Genomic DNA, 17,541 nt, shown 5'->3' with positions numbered 1-17,541 from the left:
CCGGGAAGCAGGGGTCAGGAATCTCCAAAAGCACATTGAGAAAATATACCGAAGGTCTAAATTTTGTTTAGGTCAATATTGTCAAACTTGTCGATATTACCATGTCACGCATGTCATGAATGTTTTTGTAGCTTTGTTCGTTGGAGTCATTCTTCTCTTCATTGATAGACTTGGGGCCTTCAGTCCTGACCATATCTGATATTAGATTTTCTGTAATCTCATGACAGATAGCACTTCAACTCGTGAGGCAGGGAGCAACAATTGAACCTCCTCTAGCTGATGCTCAGGATATTGAACCTAAAGAAGCCAAAGTAGATTTTCAGGATAGGTTAGGAGAGAATTGTGGTCAAGAAAAAACGAGTGGAACCTCTATAGAGGTTGACAAGGAGCAAACAGACTACCAGCCGATCACTCTGAATGCCCCGCCAATCAAGCTGCGGACCTAGAGGTACTGTAAAAATTAGAGAGTCATAACTGGATTCCTTTATTTATCTGCCAATTATGAAGTTGGCTCTGCTAGAAACGGAGAACCACCAGGTATTGGTGACAAGTGACAATCATACAATTATATCTTTCTTGTTAGTTGTCACTTCTGTTACTATAATACCGGTAATGCGCTGCTTTGTGCTTCATATGATGATCATCCCTGCAGAAGACGTTTTTGCGAAATTGAGCATATTTTCTCCATAATTCAACAGGAACTGATTCTCATTTGAATTTCATGGGCCTTACGCAGGACAAAAAGGAAAGTGAGAAAGATCGGGAAAGTGAATCAACAATGACAGTTCAAAAAGTCTTGGTTGATAAATCCAATTTAGCAGATTTTGTTGGCAAACCTGTCTTTCATGCTGAACGCATCTATGACCAGACACCCATTGGGGTTGTCATGGGTCTTGCTTGGACTTCAATGGGTGGTTCCACACTGTATATAGAGACTACTCGCGTTGAGGAAGGGGAGGGAAAAGGTGCACTGCATCTCACTGGTCAGTTAGGAGATGTCATGAAAGAAAGTGCTCAGATTGCTCACACGGTTGCCAGAGGCATAATAGCAGAGAGAGAGCCAGAGAACTCATTCTTTGCGAATGCAAAGCTTCATCTCCATGTTCCCGCTGGGTCCACACCCAAGGACGGACCCAGTGCTGGTTGCACCATGATTACTTCACTGCTTTCCCTTGCCATGAAGAAGCCCGTGAGGAAGGATCTAGCAATGACTGGGGAGGTGACGCTTACCGAAAGATCCTCCCAATTGGTGGGGTACGTTGGGAAATACAATATGCCCATAATGTTGATTTGTTTCAGGAACTAACTGGACATGTTTAAGTTGTCACTAGTGTGTTATACGGAAAGTCTCTCTTGAGGCTTTTACTCCCTCCCTATCTATATTTTGAGTTGGTTGCTTTATCGTGTTTCCCCCCCCTCAATTTGAAACACTCATTCTGTGAAAAATTACAGGTTAAGGAGAAAACTATCGCGGCTAGAAGGAGTGAGGTCAAGACCATCGTGTTCCCTTCAGCGAATCGGAGAGACTATGACGAGCTGGCGCCTAATGTGAAAGAAGGCCTTGATGTTCATTTTGTTGATGATTACATGCAGATATTTGACTTAGCTTTTGGCCACGAGCAGAGTTAGAAAGTGAAGGTACTCTTACGAAAAATATAATATCATGTCGCACACCTTGAAGGCCTTTGAGATAAAATTCTTTGTTGTGCTGCGGAATGCAGCCTGATTTTTGGAGTCCCATCACTTCTGTGTATTTGGTTGAGTTTTCTTCTTTTCCCCGGAAACGTACGGTGCATATTTTTTTAAATATAAATTCAATTGTAACAAGAATGTATGTATTTGAGGATGTAATTCCTTTGAGGTGTTTACGGTTTAAGAGAAACGCTATAATAATGCCACAACATTCATATTGATCCGTCTTCATAATTATTTTTCAATTTTTATTTTAATCTTAGAATTTACCTCACTTGATACAATTAAAAAAATTAACATTGATTTTTGCTCAACTCCATTAATTTGACAAACAAATATTTAATATACAGGAAGCAAATAGCGAAGTTTAATTTAACGTTGCCGCACTGTCCATTTAAATTAAAATATTTTGAATCTGAAGCATAAAGAACGAGCCGAAATACTCCAGTTATTTCTTTCTTTTTTTAAAAAATAGTTTCATCTCACTTGACCCACAAAAAAAGTAAGGTTCAAACCGGGCGAAAAGAATCCCGAAAATAAACAGCCATGCTAGCCAATAGTAAACAAGCTTTTTTTTTATTTTTGAGTGAAATAAACAAGCTTTTAAACTTGGCAGATACAACATTAGGAAAGCTGGAAGTCGCGGACTCTTGTAAACCTTTCATAAAGAAAGGTGGATGCTTTTATTCATTTATGAATAAGTAAAATTAGGGCAAGTATTTGTGTCGGGAAAAAGTCAGGGCAAGTACCAAGAAAAACGCTTGCTCCTTGTCCGCTACGTCATGTGATAACCCGAGGTCAACTGAAATCTCCATCTCAGAAAATGCGCAATCATAACACGTTTCAACACTAAATGCACAAAGGCAGACGGTGTCACCAAAATGAAGGAACTCGATTCAGGCACCATCCTCGTCTTTATCCAAGCAGGCTGATAAATAGCTCAAAATGAAACCATCAAGGTCCCCCTCAAGCACAGAATCGGGATCAGAAACCTCATAATTAGTCCTAAGATCTTTCACCATGCGATAAGGCTGCACCATATATAGAAACAATTTAAGCAAACTGCATAGTTTATCAAATTCTGCTATGTAAATTAAAATAGAGAGCAGATGCCATCTCAAACCGTACATGGAGCACATAACTGCGTATCTGGCTGCCCCAAGTTATATCAGTGAGAGATTGGGTATGCTGAGCATTCAACTGTGCCTGGCGTGCCATCTCCAGTTGATCTAACCGAGATTGAAGCACAGCCATTGCTGAAGCCTTATTCTGATGTTGTGACCTGTTTGTGAATCATAATCAGGCTCAAAAAATGCACGAATGACATTTCTGTAAGCAAAGAACAAGCATCGCTTAAATAAGGGTGCATAAATATCACTTACCTTTCATTCTGACAAACAGCAGTAATTCCTGTAGGAATATGAACTATTCTTACAGCACTTTCTGTTGTGTTAGCATGCTGACCACCAGGTCCCCCAGAACGAAACCGTTCAATTCGAAGATCAGATTCATTAATTTGCACATGAGCAGATGCATCACCCAGGATTGGGGTCACTGCTACAGCAGCAAAAGAAGTATGCCGTCGCTTATTGCTGTCAAAAGGTGATATTCGCACCAGCCTATGCACTCCTACTTCTGCTTTGGCATATCCAAAGGCATAATCACCATCTACTTTAATTGTCGCTCGCTGAAAAATCAAATTAAATGAATTCAGTAACAGTTCTGAACAGCATAAATTGTATTTTAAGTAAAAGGAAGATAACAGACTATAGGCCTCAGTGTGAGAAATATTAGTGGTCCCAGAATAGAATAAACCTCCAGGTTAATCTTGGGAGCATCTCAAAAAAAAGTTACACTCAGTCTTTCGAAATCATAAACCATAATTACTTAAAAAGTTGCGTTGAGACATCATTGCAAGCATGCTACAGCTGTGTGTAAAATTTGTTTGAATTCATGAATCACGGTGAGAAGGAGAACCTTGATTCCTGCAATCTCACCAGGCATTTCTTCCACTACAGTTACTTTGTATCCACGTCCCTGGGCCCAAAACTTGTACATCTGCATGACCATTGCAGCCCAGTCCATACTCTCAGTACCACCAGCTCCAGCCTGAACCTATTAGAAAATAAAACAACAAACTTTAATGGGACACATTTTAGTCTGTGCAGCTCATGTTCTTTGAGCAACTGATGCTGGTGATAGAAAAAGACGACTTGTCATGTTGTTAAACAACAACCTCAATGTAACAAGAGCATAAATCCTGCTCCCCAGCAAGCAATGCCTCGAGCTCCTTTTCTTTTGAATTTCTTCTCATTTTAAGAAGCGCTTTCATTGATTCCTGCAAAAGGAGGCAACTTCCATATAGATTAAAAAGAATGGCATTTACTAGTGAGAAACGCAACACTTAAAAAAATCTTGTATGAAGAGACTTCAACATCTGTATTTGACATTCAAGACAATGATGCCTGTTCTCTTCAACTGACAACTCAATTAAATGAATGCTCCAACATTCTAATATAATGTTCACTATCTAGTTTCTTCTTCAAAATAATACTTATTTACAAATTAACAATTATATGCTATGACTTAATGAGTCATCACTATCATAGGCTAGACGTTTTTAGTTAGATTATTGTCTACTTCTTCACAATACTAGGTACACAGAATAAAATATGACTATAATTCAGATTATAAAGTATGACACAAATACATGCAAGACTCCAGTGGCACTACCGCAGCGGTAAAGCAGATGAATACATGCCTAGGAGCAGAAGCTAGTGCCCACCGATTCCAAATCTTCATCATTCTCCTCTCTGGCAAGTTTTATCATGTCAATATTCTCTAGTAGTTCTTGCTCCAATGCGTTCACCTCTTTCATTTTTCCTATGAGCGAACCATGCTCACGGCTTATTTTACTTGCATGCACAGGATCATCCCAAAGGTCTTGCTTATTAAGCTCGGCAGATAAGAAATACAACCTGACCATCAATTTTCTCCACTGCCAAAACAAACAGAGAAGTTACTTCACGCAGGTTGTAGCCGTCTGACATTGACATATAAAAATGGTCTCTCAATTAGATAATGACATCCCAAGTATGATCTAAGTGAGATGAGAACCACTAAAAAACAAGAAACGGAGTTATTAGCAAATTTCCACCAGAGGAAACTAAAATGAGCTATCTTGTTATCTAGAATGAAGATTTGAATTTGACTCCTCATGATCAGTAAATTGTAATTAACACAAGATATTACTGCCTCCGGTCCTAATTATAAGAACTATAAACAAGGACCGGAGGTAGTAGTTGATAATGGTTAGTTATAGTTAAAACAGTTAGTTTGGGGAATAAATAATAATAGCCGTTAGTTAGTGAGGGAGGTTAGAGGGTGACTCTTTATATTAAGGAGACTCATTGTAATCAGAGGCTAACGCTTATTGACTAATCTCTGTCTCTCTACCGCTACTCAACACCTCACCTGTAGACGCCGTTTAATCAAATGAATAGACTGAGCTACCGCAGCTGCATGACTCTTCCAATCACCCTCGTTCTCGTCTAGAATCGCCCAATTGTTCGCTAGAATCCCGTCCACCGTTAGCCCATCTGAGGTTGACTGTTCTGAAAGCGTTTGGGAACCCCAGAAGCGAATCTGTGAGGCAAAGACCGGAGCCCGGTGACTCCGATGAGAGAAATTGGTGTTTCGAAGAGAATTTGAACCACAAAAGGGGATAATATTCTCTACAAATCTACCCCGAGAAATCAGAATATTTTCTTGGGGGACAGAATGCGAAAAATGGCGACACCTTGACCCAACCCAGAGCAAGCTTGAAGGAGAGACAGTGTGATACGAGTGGGAAGGATTTCCCACAAATGTGTTCAGGAACGCTGAGAACTCAGAAGAGAAGAGGTGCAAAATTCGCCGGCTTTGAGCATCGACTTTGGACTTTCTTATCGAAATTCGCATAAAATTGGACATTTCGTCCAAAATCGAAGTGAAGAGAGAGCAACCAGGGTACTTCTACTTCCTAGATCGTAAATTTTACACGCGCGCACGCTGCTTTTGCTTTGAGAGGGTTTATCAGGGTTTATCGTGCTGTTTATGTTCTGCTTCTCTCTCTCCCCCTGATGAAGACGACATGGGAAGCATCCGTTTGGGCCTTTAAAGCGACGTCGTTTTTAGGGTTCAACTATTTTTTTGAAGTAACGGATCAACAAACACCTTTCTTTTTTCATGACAATCAACAAGCAATTCGCCACCTCGCGACCTCTAACACTGTGTTGCTGATGGACCCAGACACTGGGCCCGGCCCGTTTAACAATTTCTAACAACTAAAATCCGGGTCAGCGGCATAAACGAAGTGGCGCAAATGCCACTCATGTCCTCCCTTCGCTCGGGACTCCTCTTCAACCCCAAATCGGCGTTCCATGCGACCGGGTTTCCCAAAACTGTTCTTTTCCTCAAATCAACTATAGCCATGGTTGACGAAGCAGAGCCAACGCCTCATTCCCGAATTGACCTCATAACCTCTCAAAATTACCCCGTGCCACTGTCCCCTCAGCTGCCCCCCATCTCAAAGCAAATTGAGCTTAGTCGGGCCATGTCTGCTTCTTCAAAATCCAGCCTCTTCTCTCTTTCAAGAGCGGACATTCTATACGAAGACGAATGGCTTCTCGCTGTTAATAAGCCCCAGGGTATTTACTGCGAGAGTGTGCTCTCCTCTCTCACTTCAGCTCTCGCTCTACCCTCTCCCTCAGATGGACTCACAGAAGGTGTCTCTCTATTCTTTCTGAGCAATTGTTGAATGCGGTAACCTGGATGCTCTATTTGACTTGTTTGTTGGGTTTGAGTTGACCCGGTTTTCTTAGTATGCTTATCCTGTTTGGTTTTCCCCTTTTATGAACGACTTCCTTTAAAATAAATTAGTGCCAGGATTTAAAGAATGAATGAAAATTATGGTCAACTAATTAACACAAAGCATTGGAATGCCTCGACTGATTCCTTTTTATACGAACCTTTTTCAGGCCCGAAATAGGACTGAACGAGAGGTAAAATTTTGATTGATAATGATCTTTCATTGAAAAATGACAGTTTTGACGACTCCCCTGAATTTCTACTGCTTTTGAAAGCAAAGCATAATTAAGGATTAGATTCTTCTCTCACGCCCATCCACATTAGTTGAACTTATGAGTAAATTCGGATTGCAGTTTCTAAGGATGCCTTTTTTAAATGGACAGATGCTTGATATCGCTCGAGTTAACTTATGAACCAAGCTGAAAGACTGGCTTCTTTGTCAGCTCGTATTAACACTGTAAAAGTTTGAGGCGCGTGGTTCTTGTTTAGGACAACACTGAGGGCGGTTATTTTCGTTTCAGGAACTAAAATCAGCTTGCCAGAGCCAGTGCCTGAGCCTGAGCTTCATCTTGCCAATCGACTTGACCGTGACACAAGTGGTGTCATGGTCATAACAAAGTCCCACAAAGTGGCCGCTAAACTTGTCAAAGCATTCACTGATCACAAGGTTAGGAAAACATATATTGCCCTCTGCGTTGGTTCAGCTCCACAGTGGGGAAAGATCACTGTAAGATCAGGTCACGGGAGGTCCAAGTTCGGTGCCTGGCGGGTATATGCTACTTCAGATGTTGGCAGGACGCTACCAGGTGGATCAGTAATCCGAGACATGGAAACTTCATTTGAAGTATTATCAATAAATGGAAAAGGGAGTTTCAAGGAACCCTTTGAATCTACAAACAATGAAGGCTTTACTGTGGTTGTGGAACAAAAGGCTGTCAGAGGAGATGTTATGGAAGATGAGATCCTGGTGAGAGCATATCCTCGCAGTGGAAGGACTCATCAGATCCGCCTGCACTGCCAATATCTTGGGATTTCTATAAAAGGGGATGTGAAATACGAGGGAGTCTATGAGTGGCGAGATAAAATTTATGATGCCCATCAGCTTCATGCAGAAAGCATGTCTTTTGAGCATCCTGTTACCGGTATGCAGACTGTTCTCCATGCACCTCTGCCATTGTGGGCCAACCAGACTTTGCAGCTTTAAGTTATAGGCTTCCTGGGCTTGGAAGAAAATAATTCATGGTGTTTTGAGCAAGTATTTTTGGCATCTCATGGATGAAGTTTTTTTTACCTTTTTTTCTTTAAAAAGATTACAATTTAGTCTCGTATCATCATGTGCTTGGTGCATTGTCCTATCGACAAAGATGCCCTCAAAATTGGGAGAGGTCAGGTCTGACCTGTATGGCTGGTTTAGCTCTCTTTCTAATTTAAAAAAGAAAAAAAAATCATTATACAATGTTGTTGTGAACTAAAGACTATACTGTTCAAAGAAACTATTCATCCTAAGAAATAAATGACGTATACCTGCTTGAAGAAATTGGTCAATTTGGTCTCTTGATTGATTAGAGAGGCGAAATTTTTTAGAAAACGGGGATGAAGAGAGCTTGTGATTGAAGTCATGGAGTTGCTAGGATTGTATATAAGCTGAGACGCCCACCTGGGCAATCCCCGCTAATCTATTGAATATTGACCTTTCTTTTTTTGGGGGGGGGGGGTTGTGATGCCAATTTTCGGAGATAAAGGGCTTCAATGGCAGGTGGGCGAAACATGGAATTAATCTGAGTTGGTGGGACATGCACGCTAGAAAAGGATTGGAAATAAGTAGAAAGAGTCATTTGTAACTTTTCATTAGAAGTACTATTCCGTCCATCTTTTTAATTAAATTACGCAATTTAAGAAAACAGTTAAAAATAGTTAAAAATAATTAATATTAAGATCATTTTAATTAAATTGTATGGTTTAAGAAAACAGTTAAAATTAATTAAAAACAATTAATAAATATGTGGCAAAATACAAATTTTTTTTCCAAATATACCTTTATATATAAATGGATAGATATGAGAGAGTAATAGTAAAATAAATAAATAAAGAGGATATATTAAATGTATTAAATTAGGTGTAAAATAGGTAATAATACATTAAATATGCTGACAAATTTGAAAGGAATTTTATAAAAAGAGACAAATCTATTTAAAAAATTAGATTTTATAATAAGAGAGGGAGGGAGTAATAATTTTCTTTTGAGACGCTATCAAGTATACGTGTTGGCCTTTCCACCGGTGAAGGAGGGTTGCAGTTGGGTGAGTACATGGAGTCCATGAGGCATCTGGATCTGGCGTGGAATATACTCCGTCACTATATTTGTTATCACCGCGTAGTTGAGCTTCCCCTGTGATATTCATTAATTATTAGTCGTGGCGAACTAGTGAATAGTGATGTTCATATTTTTCTGTTTACCAGATTTTGGCAAAGTTGAATGACAAGTTATTAAAAAAACTGAGTGGCAGGTAAATTGGGATGGGGCACATGAGATGCATGATGTGGGAGGCGTCTGATACGGGAAACGGTGTTATCATCATCATCGTTGTTGATGATTGTTAATTAGGGAATACGGAAGCAGGTAATGCCTACGACAAGGCGAACGGGGCTTCCTTCCAACGGAAGCATCCAGAAGAGCTAATTATAGCAAAAAGAAAAGCAATGACATGTGTGGCGGCACTCTCACTTGTATGTCCATGCCCTTGGAATCATCCCAGTCAGGGAACTGGGCCCGTCCCTCCTTCCGCCGTTCAACTTTTACGTGAACAGTGCGTCAGTTTCTTTATATAGAGGGGAAAATATGTGGTGCATAATCAAAGAATACAATACAACTGTATATTAATAAGAATGGATATAACAGAAAGAGCTAAGGAGGCGAATTAAGTTTTTAATTCTTATTAAAGAGTGTTTGATAGTGAGTTAAAAAAAACTTTAATTTTAAGAACAAAAATTCTAAAAAAAATTCGTAAAACCTTGTGACCTTATAAAAAATGAGATGTTAAATCCATTTTCTAACAGAAAGAAGAAATTGAGAATTCTATCTAAACCTGTCTAAATTCAATGTAAAAATTATATTTGAGTCATCGCATTTTTTTCCCACGATATAAATATCTTTTCGTGTAAACAACTTTTAAAAATTAACATAATAATTATATTATTTATGAAATAACATATTTTATTATGAATTTAAACTCTTTTTTTGCCGTGAGATCTAAACTCTACTGCTCATCATGAAAAATCTGAAGCGATTTATTTATTTTCGGTGATGGCCGGTTAAATTTTTAAATACTATCTTTAGTATTTAATATAAAAATTAATTGACTAATTTGAATAGATTAAAAAAATTTGTTGAATTAGTTCTTTGTAATAATTAAATGTTGCTTTTTATAAAATATCCTTACTATCATCTATAACTCTATAAGAATATTTAAAATAAATAAATAAATATAAAAGATAAAGTAAATAGAATTCTATATTTAAAACTAAATTAGTTCTTATATTAAGGATAGGAGGTAGTACATTGTATCTATAGGAATTTTGTTTGATGCGACGCAGATGTATCGTTCATTTTTCTCTAAACAGCCAATGCTAAATGAATTATGCTTAAATTTTAACGTTTCATTCTCGTTAAAAAACAATTACTGTTGAATATATAATATATTTGGGTTGGATTTTTGGATATAAAAATGCCTTGGCTAAAAAAGGTTAACAAGTACCAAACGCGACCCTCGGGCACACCTTCAAAAAGGATTACATTCATGCCTACGTGTCCCGCATAATTCTGAAGACTTAGTTAACCAATAATAGTTTGCCACATCGTCCCAATGACAATTCTCTGATACGTGGCTCATCAAGATTGGTCCAATCCGGCCCGCATAGTCCACCTCAAACTCGGCCGAAAAAAATAAAAGGAGCACTTTGTAGTTTCGGGAGCACACTCCAACTCAGTGCTTCTGTCTCTGGGAGATTTCATAATTCGGTAGCCATGGCGCTCCGAGCGCGGAACCCTAATCTGCAGTTTCTCCTTTTTCTTTCTTTGCTGGCGATCGCTTCCGCGAAGGTCTTTTTTGAGGAGCGTTTTGATGGTAATGATAACATTTGCACTCGAATATTCTAGTGTCTTTTCCTTTGCTCCCCAGCAGATCGTGGAATGTAATTTGATTTTCCCCCGTGTTTCCAGGAAATTAAGGATTTTAGAATTTTTTATTGGATTTCGTAATTGTCAGCTTTGGTTATTCTGTCACTGATCAATACTTTAATTCGTTTGCGCGGCGATCTGTCTGACGCCTTTGGTCTGTGCTTGATTGGACATTGAAGTTTATCTGGAAATGTGGTGGTTTGGTGTAGATCTATTGTGATCTTGACTGTTTTGGCTCTTATTTTAGTCGGCTTTTCGTTGGTACGCAATCTGAAGTTCTTTTCTGTGGTCCTTGTCTAAAGAACTCGGTATTTATACTGATGTGATTTTAACATAAAATTCATATGTTCGTGGGAAGTGTTTCTAAAATTGTACTGAAGCATTATCCCTAGCATCACTTCATAGGGAATTGACAGCTCTTGAGGGCACTGCCGCCTGGATTTTTTATCTCGGTACTCCTTCCGGTTACATGCGCATTTCATCAGGGTACCGGGGTTGAAAGTTGTTTGTCGATTCTTAACTAGATTTGCCCCCGGTCTTTTAACCACTTCGAAGTTGAATTGCGTCTCGCTCGACTTATGTTACTTTGAGGTGGGAGGTTGAACATTGTTTACGTAGTATATAACATCGTTGTATGGGTAAGTGACGGTAGAGTCTTCTGCAAAGATTAAATGTAAATGGGAGGCTCGTGCCTCCATAAGGAGATTATTTCTTAAACCGACTGGTGGTCACATTGTTTTGTTTTTCCTCTATTTCAATGTATATAATGACGAATGGACAATGAAATTCGCACGCCATTAAGTACAGCTCCTATTAATGGTTCATCTGTAGTCTTCTTTTTCCTGTTTATTAGCCTTTCTTGTTCTTGTTCTTGTTTTTTCATATTTGGTTAACAATATATCCTGTTTTCTAACTTCTATGTGCTTTATTCGTATATGCTAACGGGTGATTGTTATAGGTGGATGGGAAAATCGCTGGGTAAAATCTGATTGGAAGAAAGATGAGAACTTGGCTGGGGAGTGGAACTACACCTCTGGTAAATGGAATGGTGATCCTGATGACAAAGGTAAACTAGATTATCTATGTAAATCAATTATGGTGCATAAAATTTTTCATTAGAACAATCATTGATTCACAGACTAGAGTGAGATTATTATTGACTTGTGCTTTAATTTCTCCATAGGTATCCAGACAAGCGAAGACTACAGATTTTATGCGATTTCTGCTCAGTTCCCTGAATTCAGCAATAAGGATAAGACACTGGTCTTCCAATTTTCTGTTAAGCACGAGCAGAAGCTTGACTGTGGTGGTGGTTACATGAAATTACTTAGCGGGGAAATTGATCAGAAGAAATTTGGTGGGGAAACTCCATACAGGTAATTGATAAATCTCCTGTAGCATGTTCTTTACTCATTCACTGACTCAGCTGATTTGACTGCTTACATTTTTTCAATGCAGTATTATGTTTGGTCCAGATATCTGTGGTTACAGCACCAAGAAAGTGCATGCAATTTTAACGTACAATGGCACAAACCACTTGATAAAGAAGGATGTACCATGTGAGACTGACCAACTAACTCACGTATACACATTTGTCCTCCGTCCAGATGCAACCTATAGCATCCTTATTGATAATGTGGAGAAACAAACTGGCAGTCTTTATTCTGATTGGGATCTTCTCCCTCCCAAGAAAATCAAGGATCCTTCTGCCAAAAAAGTAACTTTGTTTCCACCCCTTAGTTTACTGTTTCACTTACAATTTGTTGATTGGTCTTGAGGTGTTGAAAATTCTTTATTGTAATACTCCTGCAGCCAGAAGATTGGGATGACAAAGAGTACATTCCTGATCCTGAGGATAAGAAGCCAGAGGTTGTACATTCTCGTGAAGCTTATGATATTTTCTGACGTTTGCTATTGTTGTATATGCTGACTTCCTATGCTTGTAGGGGTATGATGACATCCCAAAAGAGATTCCAGATCCTGATGCCAAGAAGGTCCTTATCTATGTTGTTTGCTACTGTTTTATATCTTACTTGGTGTTGTTACTCATAACACTACCTGTTGTTTTAGCCCGAGGACTGGGATGATGAGGAAGATGGCGAGTGGACACCACCAACCATTGCGAACCCTGAGTACAAGGGCCCATGGAAGCCGAAGGTTTGTTGTCATTTTGATATATCTAGTTTGCACAGGATTGGACATGTTTGCTGATCTTGCACCTACAACTCTGCAGAAAATTAAGAACCCCAATTACAAAGGAAAGTGGAAGGCTCCAATGATCGACAACCCAGGTCTGTTTTTATCATTCCTTTGTTGTCGTTATGGCTACAGAAACTAATTGGTGGCATAAGATACGTTGCAAACTTTTATAATTCAGTGGTGGATTTGAGGTCACAGTAAGTAGTAAGTAGTCACACGTGAAAATTCACATTTTATCAGATTTCAATGACGATCCTGAGCTCTATGTTTTCCCCAACTTGAAGTATGTTGGCATTGAATTGTGGCAGGTAATTTCTTATCTTCATTTTCTGAGTAAAATTTTGTTTACTTTGTTGGCATTAGTTATGTCAAGGCCAATCTCTGATACACGAGCTGGTTCTATTGTCAGGTGAAATCTGGTACAATGTTTGACAATGTCTTGATTACTGATGATCCGGAATATGCTAAACAATTGGCTGAAGAAACATGGGGCAAGCAGAAAGATGTGAGCAGTTTTAACTCAATCTTCATGATCTAGGAAGAATTTATTGTTGAGTCTTTTTGACACCTGATTTTTCTTCTGCAGGCTGAGAAGGCGGCATTTGAAGAGGATGAAAAGAAGAGAGAGGAAGAGGTAATTGTTTCACCTCTATTTTTCAATTTTATAAGGAACTACAAATGAGAAAATTTGTGACTGTTGAAATTGATCTTAATGTGGAAGATTGTGAACACTGTTTCACATAACTGTCCTGTTTTTTGAATGTTGAACCAGGAATCAAAGGATGATCCAGTCGATTCTGATGTAAGCCTATGATTTGGTTTTCAAATTTGTAATCCTTCAGCACTTATGTTGGTCCTGATGAATTTGTCATATCCTTTGTAGGCTGAGGATGAAGAGGATGCTGATGCTGATGAAGCAGCGGATGATACGGACGCTGGCGAAGATGCCGAAACTAAGAAGGAGGATGCACATGTAGGTTTTTTTCGGCTAAATGGGTCATCTATAACGTGCTTTACTGCCTTTATTTAATAAGTTCTCTTCGGGGCTGTGGTTGCAGGATGAGCTTTAAGGAGTTTGCAAGTGACTGATATTCGCAGGATAGGGCTTGAGTGCTTCATTATCATCTTTTTATTTTTTCCCCATATCGATTCTAATGGTAGGAATTTCTGTTTTTGGGACAATCCTTAGAACGCCGCAACTTGTAAACAAAAAAGGGTCGAGGTTTATCTTCAATCCTGTTTAACTATGTCAGCTTATTAGAACAGGGTTAAAATGGCTATCTTTGAGGTTTAATTGATTTCTTCGATAATCTTTAGCTGGCTGTCGATTGGAAGTTGAGAATAAAATCTTGAGTTTCTGCTGTTGAGACAAATCTAGTCGCGTACGATACTTCACACCATGCCTGCGCGCTCAACTAAGAGCTAAGGCCATATCTTTTAACATTTTCTTGCAAATGATAATTTGATTAGCTGAATTGATTTAGAGGGTATTTTGATAAGATCAAAATCATGACTTTAAAAGTAATTTTATAATATACGATGTAAGTATGTAAAAAGATTTGTTTGTTTTTAACAAGTACTTTTCTTGATCTCTAAACACCTTAATATTGTATGAATTTCATATTTATATTTTCTGAAATACGAATGATTTTATATCGTATTTGTTTGGTTTGGGAAATGAGGAACCATAAGTTGTTCTGTAATGAGGACGTGCAAGCTTATCGTCTTGTCAATGAGGTGCTTGCTCCTAGTGAGCACACCAAGGTGCTTGCCCTTAGTGAGCACGCCAAACGTGCTAGAAAAACCCACATGATACTCCAATTTGGCTTAACTCTGGGCTTCGTGTCCCTTAGCCTTAATTTCTTATTGTCAATCTTTGTTTCCCTGTGTACACTATTTTGAGTAATAAAACTTCTTTCACTCAAAAAAAATAATTTTAGATCGTATCAGTAATAGTGTAGGAACAATTGTTGGGGAAAAAAAATATACTATCTTCAGTCTTAATTATAAGAGCTAGTTTACTAATTTAAAGAGACTAAAGAAGTAAGTTGAGTTAATTCTTTGTTCTAAATAGGTGTTTTCTTCCTAAAATATCATTGCTAACCAAGTGTATTGATTAGAACTATCATTATTATAAAAGTTATTTTGGGAAAAAAATATATAAATATGAAAGATAAAGTGGATTAGAGTTTTATATTTAGGATCAAAATAACAATCAAACAGGATCTTATATTAAGGACCGGAGGCAGTATATTAGAAACCGTTAATTTCATCTGCCAAAAAACTTGTAAAATCTTAGAGGACTTGCACGGAAAAACTCGACGCGCAGCATTGTTGTTAATGTTTAAAAAATCTAGTCTAATGGGAGTATGCATCTACAAATCACGTTTTCTTTTCCCCAAAAAAAAAAAAAAAAAACAAGTTAATAGCAACTTGGTAGCATTAACGCTGAGTTCGGCCTCTTATGCATATTTCCATCCTATGAGGTGTGGACGCTTGGAAGGGGAAGAAACACTGGATCAATACATTCGTCTCCGTCAGTTTATAATCTGTCATGACAGACAACCCTTCGCCGTCTGCCGTGCGGGGAAACATGGCTGTGAATTCCTAACGGCAACGTCATCACAATGTGCGGATTGCTGTCTAAGCTGTTAATATGTCGATTTGGCTGACAAAAAGGGATGCTAGCGGGCCATCACGGGTGACAGGAGGATAGAAACATCATGCAGAAATTTAATGCGGTAGTTATGAGTAATCAGAAAAGGAAAGTATCCTATTACCAACAAGAAAAAGAAAAGGAAAGTATCCGAGGGGTCATCATCTCCTGCGCGTCCCTCCGACGCAAAGTTGATGATTAGCTGAGCACAACATTCTCATGACTCAGTGAGTGTTTGGACGGAACAAAAACAATTTTCGTAATATCATTGTTAAAATCACAAAACATTCCCGACATATAGTCACAACTGGTACGGTGGACTTTAAAATCAAAAATGTGAAATTATACTGGAGAACAGAACAGCACAAAAACAGGGCACGCAAAAGAAAGGGGAAGGAAGGAATCTCGAGTGAATCAGGGGTGGGAAGGAGGAGGCGAAGTTTTGGGCTTCTTCACAATGAGCACTGGGCACTTCACGTTCTGAGCGCAATGGCTGCTAACACTCCCAAGGAGAGCCCTCTTGATGAGGCCGTACCCATGGCTTCCCATCACCAGCACATCCGCTCCCAACTTCTCCGCCATCTCACAGATCAGATCCCTCGGGTCCCCTTTCTCCACTCTCGTCTCCACCTTCACCTATTTCATTCACCATTATACATTCTTCCCATTCCCACCTCTATCGCTAACCACAACAAAAATCAAAGCTAAAACGCACCTGTTGCAGATTAATGCACAGTTTCTGAGCTTTCTCCAAGACGCCGTCCGCCACTCGGTCGCTGTACCTCTCCACCGTCGCCGTTATATCAGAAGAGAACAAATATCCTAACAATAATACCAGAGGATAAAGATCTGACTGCATGTGATACAAGAGAAATGAGAAGTCGGCAGAGACGAGGCATAGGAGCAATTTTATAAATACAAACCGGTGCCATCTAAGGCTGGATAAACAAGACGAGAGGGCTTGCAGTGGAGGAGAATGAGTGTGTCGTTGGAATTTGGGAAAACGAGATTGTGGAGGCACCAGGAGAGGGCGTACATGCTCTCCTCTCCTTCGTCCACGGCCACCAGGATTCGACGTTCCTTTTCTGCCATTCCTTCGTTTTGATATGATTGTTGAGAACGGAGACCTTTGAGGACTGAGGAGTGCAATTTAAAAGGGTGATTCCCGTTTTCATATTTGTCTGAAACCTGTTGGCGGGCTGGCTCTTGTTCTTTCAACCCAGTGGGCTGAGCAATGGGAAAAAATGGAGCGAGTTAGGATATGGGTGTTGGCAGCTTATGATATTTTACGAAGTCACATGAACAGTTCGGATACTTTTCTTGTCTAGATTAATCGGATTATTTCTATTAAAATTACATAAACATTTCAATTGCACTTACCATGCGAATACGTATTTGCATCTAAATGTTTATTTTAACTTAAATATGCAAATATAAAAATAATAAATGGGTTTTTTTTAAAAATATAAGTATTCTTCTATTAAAAGCAATTTTATTTAAAATATTGTTAGACACGAAATATGAGTATCTCTCTCAATAGGATTCGAAAATAAATGATTTGTTTTACTCTCTCATTTAACTTTTATATAATATATTAACTTTTAATCATTAATTATATAAATAATCTTGCATCATGCAAACTCTAAAAATGAAGATATTGTTTATGAATTATGTCTGCCGTTTTTGGTTGTAATGTTGTAACTTTTTCTTTTGTGATATACATGCATTTTCCACATCAATTTGAAGAATTGGCCTTTGGATTGATTATTTATATTGATTTTATAATTTCTTATTAAACATTTTGAAAATAAAAACTGGTCCATTCATGCATGGACAGTCAGGATTTTATAATTAAGGATCTGAATTGAACAGGTGCTAGTTTGCTTCAACAAACGCACTCTAGTGTAACATCTCTATCTTGACTCTGTTTTGAGGTTAGATCTTGTTTCCTTTATGAATACCTTTTGAT

At 38.6% G+C, this 17,541-nt stretch overlaps 5 protein-coding genes across 6 annotated transcripts; 3 read left to right on the top strand and 2 right to left on the bottom strand.

The window, feature by feature from the left end:
* Positions 1-402: 402 nt before the first annotated feature.
* On the top strand, positions 403-1,791 carry LOC114748628 (lon protease homolog 1, mitochondrial-like). The gene is made up of 3 exons (XM_028937066.1): positions 403-448; positions 737-1,254; positions 1,453-1,791. Exons 2-3 carry the CDS (start codon positions 779-781, stop codon positions 1,550-1,552), a joined length of 576 nt encoding a protein of 191 aa, XP_028792899.1. The 5' UTR covers positions 403-448; positions 737-778; the 3' UTR covers positions 1,553-1,791.
* Positions 1,792-2,249: 458 nt separating this feature from the next.
* Positions 2,250-5,679, bottom strand: LOC114748626 (peptide chain release factor PrfB2, chloroplastic). The gene is made up of 7 exons (XM_028937063.1): positions 5,167-5,679; positions 4,478-4,690; positions 3,929-4,030; positions 3,670-3,807; positions 3,075-3,379; positions 2,821-2,974; positions 2,250-2,723 (listed from the first exon to the last, which is right to left on the bottom strand). Exons 1-7 carry the CDS (start codon positions 5,662-5,664, stop codon positions 2,589-2,591), a joined length of 1,545 nt encoding a protein of 514 aa, XP_028792896.1. The 5' UTR covers positions 5,665-5,679; the 3' UTR covers positions 2,250-2,588.
* A 376-nt stretch (positions 5,680-6,055) lies between these two features.
* On the top strand, positions 6,056-8,085 carry LOC114748625 (RNA pseudouridine synthase 1). The gene is made up of 2 exons (XM_028937062.1): positions 6,056-6,458; positions 7,062-8,085. Exons 1-2 carry the CDS (start codon positions 6,056-6,058, stop codon positions 7,742-7,744), a joined length of 1,086 nt encoding a protein of 361 aa, XP_028792895.1. The 3' UTR covers positions 7,745-8,085.
* Positions 8,086-10,511: 2,426 nt separating this feature from the next.
* Positions 10,512-14,190, top strand: LOC114748627 (calreticulin). Its single transcript, XM_028937065.1, has 14 exons — positions 10,512-10,664; positions 11,676-11,783; positions 11,901-12,093; positions 12,176-12,434; positions 12,530-12,586; positions 12,664-12,711; positions 12,788-12,874; positions 12,951-13,008; positions 13,157-13,224; positions 13,326-13,421; positions 13,503-13,550; positions 13,689-13,718; positions 13,800-13,889; positions 13,975-14,190. The coding sequence occupies exons 1-14, from the start codon at positions 10,565-10,567 to the stop codon at positions 13,984-13,986; spliced, it is 1,254 nt and encodes a 417-aa protein (XP_028792898.1). The 5' UTR covers positions 10,512-10,564; the 3' UTR covers positions 13,987-14,190.
* A 1,736-nt stretch (positions 14,191-15,926) lies between these two features.
* LOC114748629 (universal stress protein A-like protein) lies at positions 15,927-16,767 on the bottom strand. Of its 2 annotated transcripts, none has more exons than XM_028937068.1 (3): positions 16,496-16,767; positions 16,288-16,394; positions 15,927-16,202 (listed from the first exon to the last, which is right to left on the bottom strand). In XM_028937068.1, exons 1-3 carry the CDS (start codon positions 16,662-16,664, stop codon positions 15,987-15,989), a joined length of 492 nt encoding a protein of 163 aa, XP_028792901.1. In that variant the 5' UTR covers positions 16,665-16,767; the 3' UTR covers positions 15,927-15,986. The 2 variants fall into 2 exon arrangements, with proteins under 2 accessions (XP_028792901.1, XP_028792900.1); XM_028937067.1 differs by having other exon boundaries at positions 15,927-16,208; positions 16,496-16,766.
* Positions 16,768-17,541: the final 774 nt, after the last annotated feature.

The sequence above is a fragment of the Neltuma alba genome, unplaced genomic scaffold (assembly GCF_004799145.2).
Source record: "Neltuma alba isolate B1F8T4 unplaced genomic scaffold, ASM479914v2 tig00005766_pilon, whole genome shotgun sequence".
In the NCBI taxonomy this organism is placed as follows: domain Eukaryota; kingdom Viridiplantae; phylum Streptophyta; class Magnoliopsida; order Fabales; family Fabaceae; genus Neltuma; species Neltuma alba.
The sequence above is the reverse complement of the archived record's forward strand: the minus strand, read 5'-3'. Positions and strand labels throughout refer to the sequence as shown.

Excerpts from the sequence above, each read along its gene's own strand:
- LOC114748625 (XM_028937062.1), top strand. The coding sequence starts at position 6,056 with ATGCCACTCATGTCCTCCCTTCGCTCGGGACTCCTCTTCAACCCCAAA. Across the intron at positions 6,459-7,061 it reads CTCAGATGGACTCACAGAAG|GAACTAAAATCAGCTTGCCA; the intron begins GTGTCTCTCTAT and ends TTTTCGTTTCAG.
- LOC114748627 (XM_028937065.1), top strand. The coding sequence starts at position 10,565 with ATGGCGCTCCGAGCGCGGAACCCTAATCTGCAGTTTCTCCTTTTTCTT. Across the intron at positions 12,587-12,663 it reads CTGAGGATAAGAAGCCAGAG|GGGTATGATGACATCCCAAA; the intron begins GTTGTACATTCT and ends CTATGCTTGTAG. Across the intron at positions 12,712-12,787 it reads CAGATCCTGATGCCAAGAAG|CCCGAGGACTGGGATGATGA; the intron begins GTCCTTATCTAT and ends CTGTTGTTTTAG.
- LOC114748629 (XM_028937067.1), bottom strand. The coding sequence starts at position 16,664 with ATGGCAGAAAAGGAACGTCGAATCCTGGTGGCCGTGGACGAAGGAGAG. Across the intron at positions 16,395-16,495 it reads TCCAGCCTTAGATGGCACCG|GATATTTGTTCTCTTCTGAT; the intron begins GTTTGTATTTAT and ends TATTATTGTTAG. Across the intron at positions 16,209-16,287 it reads TGTGCATTAATCTGCAACAG|GTGAAGGTGGAGACGAGAGT; the intron begins GTGCGTTTTAGC and ends TGAATGAAATAG.
- LOC114748628 (XM_028937066.1), top strand. The coding sequence starts at position 779 with ATGACAGTTCAAAAAGTCTTGGTTGATAAATCCAATTTAGCAGATTTT. Across the intron at positions 1,255-1,452 it reads AGATCCTCCCAATTGGTGGG|GTTAAGGAGAAAACTATCGC; the intron begins GTACGTTGGGAA and ends GAAAAATTACAG.
- LOC114748626 (XM_028937063.1), bottom strand. The coding sequence starts at position 5,664 with ATGTCCAATTTTATGCGAATTTCGATAAGAAAGTCCAAAGTCGATGCT. Across the intron at positions 3,808-3,928 it reads TATGCTCTTGTTACATTGAG|GTTCAGGCTGGAGCTGGTGG; the intron begins GTTGTTGTTTAA and ends ATTTTCTAATAG. Across the intron at positions 3,380-3,669 it reads GTGAGATTGCAGGAATCAAG|CGAGCGACAATTAAAGTAGA; the intron begins GTTCTCCTTCTC and ends TTGATTTTTCAG.